Below are 11,185 nucleotides of genomic sequence, written 5' to 3' on the forward strand. Positions count from 1 at the left end.
AACAAGAACAATATTGACTCATCATTGTATTGCTTGTACTACAAACTGAGAGAGAAAGAAAGAAAGAAAGAAAGAAAGAAAGAAAGAAAGAAAAAGAAAAGAAAAAGAAAGAAAAAAAGAAAAGAAAAGAAAAGAAAAGAAAAGAAAAGAAAAGAAAAGACTTATGGGCAATTCAGTGTCTCCACTCATCTTTAAGCTCTATTTATACAGTGTTTTCTCAGTGAGAGCTCACTGATTTTCTTCATGATGACTATCATCTCTCTGCTCCTGCTGGCCTCTCTGCTGCCACACCTGACCTTCACTGGTGAGACTGATTTACTAAACTGCATATTAATTATAAGCCACAAGCATCCAGACTACAGCAATGAAATGCATTTGAATGACATTATGCTAAAAAGGGTAAAAATCTGCACTTGTTTCAGTTCCAGAAATAATATGTTAAACAGGCTTAAGCAGGCACTTTAAAACGCTACAATAAATAAACCTCTTATTAAACTGAGAAAATGATATAAACGGTCTTTAATCATATAGTTGATGATTAAATCTGCTAATAAGGAACATTTTTTAAATTACAGCTAAAAAAAATTAGACCAAGCAAATGATATGATTCAGTATCTTTTAATGACAATAATGTTATTGCATTACAGCTGAGGAAAAAAGTAAAAAACAACAACAACAAAAAAAGTCAAGAAAATTTCCATACCAAAACAAGAGTGAGACGTCAAAGCTAATTCTGTCCGTAGTGTTGCTGGCTGAGGAAAGCCTGTGGATTAATTGCTCAGCGAGTGATCGTCTAATGCCGACAAAGGTGTATATAATGGATAACTCATTATGTGAAAAAAAATGGCGAAAGAATTATTCAGTCTCAAAGACGATGTGTACATATGGCTTTGGTGGATCCTGCGATGTATGTACAAAGGACAATTCACAGAATTGTTTACTGAGTTTAAACTGATATGTGGTTTTAAGTAATGTGTTGATTTGTGTTTCTTAAAAGGGGGATTCTGGAGGTCCTTTGGTTTGTGCAGACACTGCACAGTTTATACAAAGATTTCAGCATATCGTCCGTGGATCCGGTCCTTAATTGTGAGTGTAAGTAATTTTTGTGATGAATGTATGTGTAATTAATATGTGTAAGTGGTCCTTATTACTGCAGTTCCGTTTTATTCAAAATATAATTTTTTTATGTTCGACATCTTCAGAAAAAGAAAGAAATTTATGTAGGTTTGAACAACTTGAGGTAGTAAACAGTGGCCAAAGCTCCCATGTGGTGTATGGTACCTAATGGCAATAAACGTGTACAGCGTCTCATCAAGTTTGCTAATAATTTAGCCAAGCTCATGTCCCACTTGTCGAGTGTTTGCAAGCCACTGCGCACTTGTTCGACAAATACACTCACTGGCTGTCCTTGGCCACATCGATGCCTGTGTTGTGCTATTATGATGTTACTAAGCCTGTCACAGTACAAAGTGACTCCAACCAAAGTGGTCTTGGGTGTTGTCTTATACAAGAAGGACAGCCTGTTGCCTTCACTTAAAGAACTCTGACCCCCACCAAGAAATCTCACACTGAAATCAAGAAAGAGTGTCTCAGTATTGTCTTTGCTTGCCAAAGATTTCAGCATTACAGTTGAGAATTGGTTACAGCAGAGGCTGACCACAAACTCTTGATTTCTATCTTTAGAAAACCACTTCTCAGGTCACCCAAGCAGGTTTAAAAAATTCTCATGGGACTTCAACTCTACAACCTCAAGATTGTCTACAAGCTGGGGCCTAAAATGTTCATCAGTAACATGTTAAGTAAGGCAGCTGCTGACTATACAGGCAAGGAAGCAGTTTACCAGTGGCATGCAATATGTCATCTGCAGAAGAAGTAGGAAGATGTACAACTCATCAACAAGATATATCTTTGGCCTGGTATAAAAGCAGAAGACTTTCTGAGTAACTGTTCAACTTGCAATGAATTTGCAGCCCACAATCAACAGAAGGAAACCATGCTGTCTCATGACATCACCAGCAGGCCACGGCAGATTGTCAGCATGGACTTATTCAGTCATCGGCAAAAGGGGACTGTCTTCTAATCATGGACCGCTTCTCAAATTGAACTTGGGAGGTTGAACTGCTTCCTTATTTATCTGCAGAAACAGTCATCAAGTACTGCAAGGCTCAGTTTGCTCCACATGGACAGCCAGATAGGGTGAACACAGAGAAAGCAAATCACTTCCTTAACAAGACACCGTCAAATGGAAAGGCTGTGTTGACTATCAAGATTGAGAAAAACCCTTCTCTGCAAAGCCATGCATGACAGAACTCACCCTTGAAAAGCAATCCTTCATTGGAGAAACACCTCAGCTGAATACATAGACAACAACCCTGCCCAAAGGGTAATGTCGCAGAGACTGAAGATGTCTCTTCCAGTAACAAATGATGTTTGATAACAAAGTTCGGGAGGAGCACGATCAGATAATCAACAAATTCGGCACAGGTGCAACTTGTCTAGCTAATCATCCAAACTAGCACAAGTCATATATATGCACACAGCCGACTTACCTCTGTCATTCAACTGTTTTTTGGCATCCTCCCTCCACCCTAACTCCTTACTCTTAATCTATCCTCATCCTACACTTGGGATGGGGGGAGTTCTCTGGGTTCGGGCCATATTCTGGGCATGGAGCCCTCCCCCAGGACGGCACGCCAAAATATGCTTACTGTTTACTCAACCAGATTTGATGTAAGGGTGAACTTGTGAAACAAGCATCTGCAGCCATGTGTAGTGACTGGGGTTGTGGAGTATCCACAAGCATCCAGACTTTAAAAGACACACTATGCGGAATAACATTATGCTTTTAAGGGTAACAGTAGTTTAAATGACTCTTATAAACGCTTTGTCAGCCTGTCTTTTAATGATAATGTTATGTTATTGTACTATAGCTAGAGAAAGAAGGCAAACAAAATGAGATTGTCAAGATAATTTCCATACCAACAGAAGAGGGAAACATCAAACCTGATTCTGTCTGCAGTGTCGTCGGCTGGGGAAGACTGAGTTACAATAGGGAAAAGAGGAAGCAGATGTGAAGATCACGAATAACACAGATTGCAAAAATAAATGTCAGCCCCAGTCAGTGAATCTAATTATGAACCATCTACCTGTTCTGTTTTCAATTCAATTCAATTCAAATTTATTTGTATAGCGCTTTTCACGATACATATCGTTGCAAAGCAGCTTTACACCAAATTGACATTTTTACAATATATGTAGTAGTAGCTTGATGTACATATGGCAGAGATGTGTGGTAAAGATCAATTAACAATGTAATCAAACAGACAAAGAACACTATAAATTAGTAGCAGAATTCGGTAGTGCTGTATGTTTTCAGGGTTGGCATCATCTGAAGTCCTCTGTGGGGTTGGCATCAACTCTTCTTAAGTGTTCTGGATCCACACTGGAGCTTGTGAATTCCTAGTTACCATGGGATGTCAATCCCATGGCAAAAACAAAGAACGAATAGGAACATAATTAGCGTAGCTGCTGTTCAAACTAAGAAAAGGAAGGTTTGTTAAACCAGAGCTAAAAGATTAATAATGAATATTTGATCAGATATAACTGCAGGAAAAGTTTATGAGATGCATTATTTGAATGCTTGGCTAAAAAGATGTGTCTTTAATCTAGATTTAAACAGAGAGAGTGTGTCTGAACCCCGAACGTTATCAGGAAGGCTGTTCCAGAGTTTGGGTGCCAAATGTGAAAAAGCTCTACCTCCTTTAGTGGACTTTGCTATCCTAGGTACTACCAACAGTCCAGAGTTTTGTGACCTTAGGGAGTGTGATGGATTGTAGCGTGGTAGAAGACTAGTTAGGTACGCAGGAGCTAAACCGTTAAGTGCCTTATAGGTAAGAAGTGCTAGTTTGTAGCTGATGCGGAACCTAATAGGTAGCCAGTGCAGAGACTTTAAAATTGGGGTAATATGATCATATTTTCTTGACCTGGTAAGGACTCTAGCAGCTGCATTTTGGACTATCTGTAGCTTCACAAATAGTTCTCACAAATATGTTTGTTGAACCATTCGTCTTGCCAATCCCAGTCAGTAAGTCAAATTGTAAACTGTCTGCCTTTCTAATTTCTTTTAATGTGCCTGTTGAACCATCTGTTCTGCCAGTTTCAGTCAGTAATGCCAATTATGCGTTATCTGTCTGTTCAGTTCTCTCAAGTGTATCTGTTGCACAAGTTCTAGTCAGTGAGGCTAATGGTGAAATGTCTGCCTGCCCAGTTTTTACAAGTGTTTCTGATAGTGCAAACCCTAATCTGCCTTGTCATTTTTTGTTAGTTATTCAATGTATGAACTGTCTGCCAATCCTGCTCCTATCTATGCCAATAATTATGAACTGAACAGAACCCACCATGTTCCCTTCATCATTCCTTGGGGCCATAAATATTCCATCTGTTTTGTGTGCCTCAGGTCCCAGTCCCTGCGGTGTTCTTCAGTTCCGCTCTGGTGGTCTTCAGCTCCCCCTATCAAGCCATGGGGGTCTCAGACTCAGCTGTGGAGGTCTTCTGCTCTGCTGTGGAGATTTTCTGCTCCGCCATGGAGGTCTTCTGCTCCACTCTGGTGGTCTCAATAAAACATTTTTTAGAATGTCTGCTGAGGAAAGTGATATCTTTGTCGTACGTGACTATCCTTTCATCTGTTAAGGGTGATTTCCAATGACAGTGCTGCTTGGCACATTTACTGGCTGCATTTTATAAACTGTTGTTGAAAGTAAAAATAACTTCCTTTTTAACAACAGCGTTTCAGTCTCTTTCAATATAAAAGTCTTTACTGCTGACTCGTAGAAACAGTCCTTGTCACCATCTAATGGTGGAATAATAACTGAAATCATCATTGCGATCACACCGTTTCTCACAACTAAATACCGTTATTAAATACTACTATTATTTATAGAATATATTATTTATTGAATGCTAATATTTAATAAACAACAACATCAGCCATTAAAAAGTTGCTATGCAATTCAGACAGAAGTACAAAGGCAGTGCTCTGATATACAGCAATACTTTTATAAAGAATATAACATTATGAGACTTTGCCCTCAGCCAAAACTATTTGCTCTGGAACAAATAATAGATTATTGAGACCAAAGGCTGCCTGTTAGATTTACCCAAAATTAATTATATCTCGTTTAACCACTATAGAAACATCAGAGCTAGTGGCAAATTCCAGAAGATCTGCCCAAGGTAAGGCTGCTCTCAGCGGGTTCATGAGCTCTGAATGACTGCTAATGCACTGGAGCTCACATCTCCAAAAACATTGACGCAATTTTTCAAACAGACGTTATTTTTCATTAACAAACTGCATATTTGAAGTCTAAACAACTACATTCTTGCCTAAAACACTTAAAACTAACCGAATCTGTATCAGTGTTATGTCGTTTTTTTCACTGAAAATTGAAATATACTGATATTTATAGTAATGAATTGTAAAATGTTCAAGTACCAAAATGTACCTTGACCTGCACACTTCTTTAACAATCTGTGGCCTGAAAATGAGACCACAAGGATTAGCAAAAACAGCTCAACACTGCAGATGGTGTCACTTCCTTTGGGGACCCAAATGTCTACAATAGTTGTTAAAGACCTGAGGTTCATCGAAGACTTTAGCATATCTTTAATGGATCTGCTGCATAATTACAAACATTAAATGATTGTTGAAATCTGATGAGATAATCATTTAAATGTTCAATATCAATATGTATAAGTGGTCCTTATTATTGCAGCCCTATAAACTAGTAGTAGGCTACTGAAAAGATTCAAGTAACCAAAATGACATCCACCACAATAATACAAAAGCCAAAAAAAAAACAACAACAAAAAAAACTTATAATTATAAAGACATTTTTATAACTGTGACCTTAATTTTCTGCTGCCTGTAAACCATTAGTGTCTAGATGCATGTGTAATATGGTTTACTGAACAAGCATAAATAAAAAACCCTTCCCAATATAGATTTGTACAGCAATCTGAAAAAGGAAACACACACCACCCTGTGTTATGTTGGCTTTCCATTCATATTTAATGACATTTATGGTTATGAACTGTAAAGTATTCAAGTACCAGAATGTATGGTGACCTACTAAATACTTTTAGACCAAACCATCTGCGGCCTGAAGATGAACCCACAAGGATTAACAAGAACAATATTGACTCATCATTGTGTTGCTTATACCACAAAGTGAGAAAGAGAGTGAGAAAGAAAGAAAGAAAGAAAGAAAGAAAGAAAGTGAAAGGAAAAGAAAAGAAAAGAAAAGAAAAGAAAAGAAAAGAAAAGAAAAGAAAAAAGACTTAGGGGCAATTCAGTGTCTCCGCCCATGTTTAAACTATATTTATACAGTATTTTGTCAGTGAGAGCTCATTGATTGTCTTCATGATGACTATCATCTCTCTGCTCGTGCTGGCCTCTCTGCTGCCACACCTGAACTTCACTGGTGAGACTGATTGACTAAACTGCATATGAATTAATCATTAAACAATGTATCACAACCAAGATGTCAGCATGGTTTCTGCATTTTTGCTGATGCCTTATTAAGGCGTTTCTTGTAGGGTGAATAAGTCGACTAACTGTATCTCTCTCTCAGCTCATGTGGATGTGGGTATAGTGAACGGCCGGAAGGCAAAACCCCACTCCAGACCATACATGGTTTCTATTCAGGTGAACAACTATCATGTCTGTGGTGGATTCCTCATCTCTGATGAGTTTGTCTTGACTGCTGCACACTGCAGAAAAACGTATGACTTTTGTTTTGCCTAAACTGCAATACTGATTGATTATTGATGTTTTTTTTTAGACAAAATGACAGAGCTTATGGTTTACAAAGTTTTGTCATGAAAGCAGTATGCTCAATATGCATTCATTATACTAGTAAGACTTTCCTTCAACAGAAATGAGATACTGACAGCTGTGGTTGGGGCACATAACCTAAAAAATGTGAACGAGGGGTCTGTCCACATTGGAGTGAAGTCCTACCACAAGCATCCAGACTATTGCTGTGATACATACCGGAATGACATTATGCTTTTGAGGGTACTTGTTTCAGTTGCAGACAAAATAATGTATGAAACAGACTCAAGAAGCATGTTGCAGAATGACATTATGCTTTTTGATGACTCTTACTAAGTAATCAGTCTGTCTTTTAATGATGATGATGTTATTGTATTACAGCTAGAGAAAAAAGTCGAACAAAACAAGAATGTCAAGATAATTTCCATACCAACACAAGAGGAAGACATCAAAGCTGATTCTGCCTGCAGTGTCGCTGGCTGGGGAAGCCTGCAGACTAATGGCTCAGCGAGTGATCGTCTAATGGAGACGAAGGTGTTTATAATGGATAACACAGAATGTAAAATAAGATGGGGAGAGATCTACAAGGTTCCAAAGATGATGTGTACATATGGCATTGGTGGATTCTGTACCGTATGTACAAAAGATCATTCACAGACTCTGTTCATTTATGAACTTGTTCCACTGAGTTTAAACTGATAGGTGGTTTTAAGTAATGTGTCGATCTGTGTTTCTCAACAGGGGGATTCTGGGGGTCCTTTGGTTTGTGGAGACACTGCAGTTGGTGTCGTATCATTTTCTCTCTTGTATCGCTGCAATTCGCCTATGTATCCTAATGTGTATACTAAGATTTCACCTTATCTGGAGTGGATCCACAAAATAATAAAAAATGTTAAGTGAATTCATGAATTTATTTCAATAAAAGTATCACATGACAAGCATCAATCACTTGAAGTGTTCTCATTGTCACATAAATGTTTATGTTTTTTATTTAATGCACCAAAAAAAAAAAAAAAGAAAAAAAGATGTAGTTGTCACGGTTCTGTTGAGGTTGGCACACATAGCTGATGATAAATTCAACAAGTAATTTAACAATATCTAGGAAGACTATAATTTACATAGATGAGGAGTTGACACACCTATTCCAACATAACGTAAACACTAAGTGAACTAAGTGAACTATGAACTAAGTAGGGGTGTTAATCAGGGATGTACAGGTGAGGAGGATCAACTAGTAATGACCAAACAAGAACAGGAACAGGAACATAACCAAATATGGGCACATAAGGGAAGAAAACACAAAACAGGTCAGTGAGGTGAGACAGTAGTAAAGATGTAGTCACACAATTTTTAAACTCAAATCTCCTCCTCATTTTCAAACCCCTTGTGTGATTGTGAGCCTATGCTTTTCCGTGACAGAAAAGATAATAAAACTAGAAAAATGCAGCAATTATCCAGTGTTAATTTTGCAATCAATAAGGTCCATTGCCTATAGTTTAACGATGAGCTCACACAGAAGTTACTCTCAATCCAAGTTGTTGGAGTTTTTGTTGATTAAAGTAGTTTGTGTGTGTGGCAATCTTTCACAATTTGGAGATAATTCCTGAAATGTTTTCCTCAAAAAAAAAAAAAAAACAAAGCATAATTTCTTAACATCTTGAATGACGGGGTGAGTACATTATCTGGAAATTTTTGTTCTGGAAGTGAACTTCTCCTTTAAGAGGAGTAAGGAACAAGTTTGTTATCTCTGCTGGTAAGGGTAAAGTTTTTGGCCTGTCCCTCACTATGATTTTTCTTTTTCAGTAAGACTTTTAATTTGCAGAATGAAGGCAAAATTATGTAAAAATCACATTTGCATATTGTTGTAAATATAGTCTTATTGTTAAGTAATGTTTTGGCACAAGTATGCATTTTCTATAAAATATATATCATTTTATTGGTGCCCCTGATTTCATGTCAGCCCTGTTACCCTCATCAAAAAACCCTTGTAAAATAATGTACATTCAAGTGACATCACTTCTAGTAGGTTACATCATCTCTCAACTAGGATTCCAACACTTAAAAGACAAGCATGTTTCCCTTAGTCCTCTATAATGTTCTATGTTTCTGTTTTTAAAGATTGTCTGTGTAAAATTCAAGTTCCAAAACGTATGCCAACCTGATTAATACTTCTAGAGCAAACTGAAGAAAATATATTTTGACGTTAGAATCTTACAAATATCTCAGAACCAAGCGCTAAGTTGAAGTTATGATCAGTGGTGTAGTGGAGGGTATGCACAGGTATACGGCGAATACCCAGTTCTTTATCAGTCGGCTTTGCATATAGCCACTTTTAAATCCCCTCTCATGCGCATCATTCAGTGGCCTCCTGCATTAGCCAAAATGTGACAGAGATGCTGCCTGTTCATTCGCGAGAGCATGTCGGGGGGAGCCTCGCAGAGTAGTAAAATAATAATCATTACTGATTACTGATTTAAATCAGTAACGAAAACAATACTTTACAAATAATAGAAAACAGGTTTTTAAGATCAAATTTTTTTTTAAACAAGTGAACCCCTGTAAACTTTTCAGTCCAAGTATCCAAGTAAACGAATACATTCAAATAGTAAGTTCAAAATGTCTCTAATAAAGAGAAAACCCGACCGATTTAATCGAGAGTCACGTCCAGATGTCAGAAAAAAACCTTATGTGTCCTTTATGGGAAATATGTTAAAAATCAATGGAATGTGCAACAAATAAACTGTCACTAAAATTGGACAGAAAACAGAAATGCTATCGCTGCGGAAAAACATCTCATGATGTGAATGACTGCTGGTTCAAGGATAAAGAGTGCAGGAGATGCCATAAAAGGGGGCACATCAGATAAACAGAGGATACAAAAAGACAGAACACACAAAGTGAAACGTAAATCCGCCACTGTACATCAAGTAACTGAAAATGAAGCAAACACGAGTTCAGGTACGGATGATCTTTCATGTTTGGAACTGTACCATATTAAGGAGACAGATCGAAGAGCTATTTGGCTTACACCAAAAGTGTCAGGAGTTAAACTCAAAATGGAGTTAGACACTGGATCGGCCTTATCGGTTATCTCAGTAGCCGATTACCAATGACTGTTCTCAAAAATACTGCAAAAAACATCAGTGATATTAAAGACCTATACTGGTGAAAAGTTGTCTCTGAAAGAGAAATTATCAGTAACTGTGAAGTACAAAGAAAATCAGCATCAGTTGAACTTGTTTGTGCTGAAAAATGGAGGGCCTGCATTGTTCGGATGAGAGTGGCTGAGGAAAATACCCCTGGACTGGCAGGCAATAAAAAAATCTGGATGTGTCCCAGCAAGACACAAACAAAGAGACACAAAAGACTCTAGCGCAAATTATAGAAAATGCAGAACCTGTGTCTCAGAAAGGAATAGGAACCCTTAAGGGAATAAAAGCAAATCTGGAGTTGAAAGAAGATACTTCTCCAAAATTGTTTAAAGCTCGTCCAGTCCCGTATGCAATTTGTCCCAAGGTGGAGGCAGAGCAGGATAATTTGGAAAAAATGGGAATTTTGACAAAGGTCGAATGGAGTGAATGGGCAACACCCATAGTCCCAGTGATTAAAAAGGGGAAGACAGGAGATGCCCATATTTGCGGGGATTTTAAAGTGACCATTCATCCGGTGCTTCATGCAGTACAGTATCCCCTGCCATGCATTGAAGACATTTTTGCATCCTTGTCTGGTGGAGAACACTTCTCAAAAATTGACCTGGCCCAAGCTTGCCTCGAAATGGAGATGGATGAGCAATCCAAGAAATTCTTGACCATCAAAACACATGAAGGGCTCTATCAGTACAACCACATTGTTTTTGGAATTGCCTCAGCCCCTGCTTTGTGGCAGAGAGCGATGGACCAGGTGTTGCAGGGTATCCCGGGAACGCAGTGTTACCTGGACGATATTGTAACAGGGAAGGATGATACAGATCACCTCCAAAATTTATGAGTGCTGATGAGATTGTGTGAATATGGACTAAGAGCCAATAGAGACAAATGTGAATTTTTCAAGTCGCAGATTTCTTACTGTGGTCATGTGATAGACAAAGATGGTCTACACAAGTCACAGGACAAAACTGAAGCTGTGTTAAATGCACCGCATCCACAGAACGTGTTTAAACTCAGATCGTACCTAGGACTTGTGAACTACTACCACAAATTTCTTCCAAACCTCTCCACTGAACTACATCCTTTGAACGCATTGTTGCAAACAAGGATACTGTGGATATGGTCAGACAGCTGTGAGTAAGCTTTTCAAAAGACCAAAAGGCTCATAACTTCTGATGTAGTGCTGATGCACTTCAACCAATCTATA

General features: G+C 38.1%; 1 protein-coding gene across 2 annotated transcripts; it reads left to right on the top strand.

Moving 5' to 3' along the window:
• The first annotated feature begins 216 nt into the window (after nucleotides 1-216).
• LOC127158879 (granzyme B(G,H)-like) lies at nucleotides 217-7,763 on the top strand. 2 transcript variants are annotated; one of them, XM_051101846.1, is made up of 5 exons: nucleotides 217-304; nucleotides 6,630-6,780; nucleotides 6,934-7,075; nucleotides 7,214-7,465; nucleotides 7,574-7,763. In XM_051101846.1, the coding sequence occupies exons 1-5, from the start codon at nucleotides 244-246 to the stop codon at nucleotides 7,730-7,732; spliced, it is 765 nt and encodes a 254-aa protein (XP_050957803.1). In that variant the 5' UTR covers nucleotides 217-243; the 3' UTR covers nucleotides 7,733-7,763. The 2 variants fall into 2 exon arrangements, with proteins under 2 accessions (XP_050957803.1, XP_050957802.1); XM_051101845.1 differs by lacking the exon at nucleotides 217-304 and adding an exon at nucleotides 6,416-6,479.
• Nucleotides 7,764-11,185: the final 3,422 nt, after the last annotated feature.

The sequence above is a fragment of the Labeo rohita genome, unplaced genomic scaffold, assembly GCF_022985175.1.
Source record: "Labeo rohita strain BAU-BD-2019 unplaced genomic scaffold, IGBB_LRoh.1.0 scaffold_176, whole genome shotgun sequence".
NCBI lineage: Eukaryota > Metazoa > Chordata > Actinopteri > Cypriniformes > Cyprinidae > Labeo > Labeo rohita.

Bases quoted from the DNA above. Each gene is read 5' to 3' on its own strand.
- LOC127158879 (XM_051101846.1), top strand. From the start codon at position 244: ATGATGACTATCATCTCTCTGCTCCTGCTGGCCTCTCTGCTGCCACAC. The intron at 305-6,629 runs GTGAGACTGATT...TCTCTCTCTCAG, and splicing joins GCCACACCTGACCTTCACTG to CTCATGTGGATGTGGGTATA. The intron at 7,076-7,213 runs GTACTTGTTTCA...ATTGTATTACAG, and splicing joins ATGACATTATGCTTTTGAGG to CTAGAGAAAAAAGTCGAACA.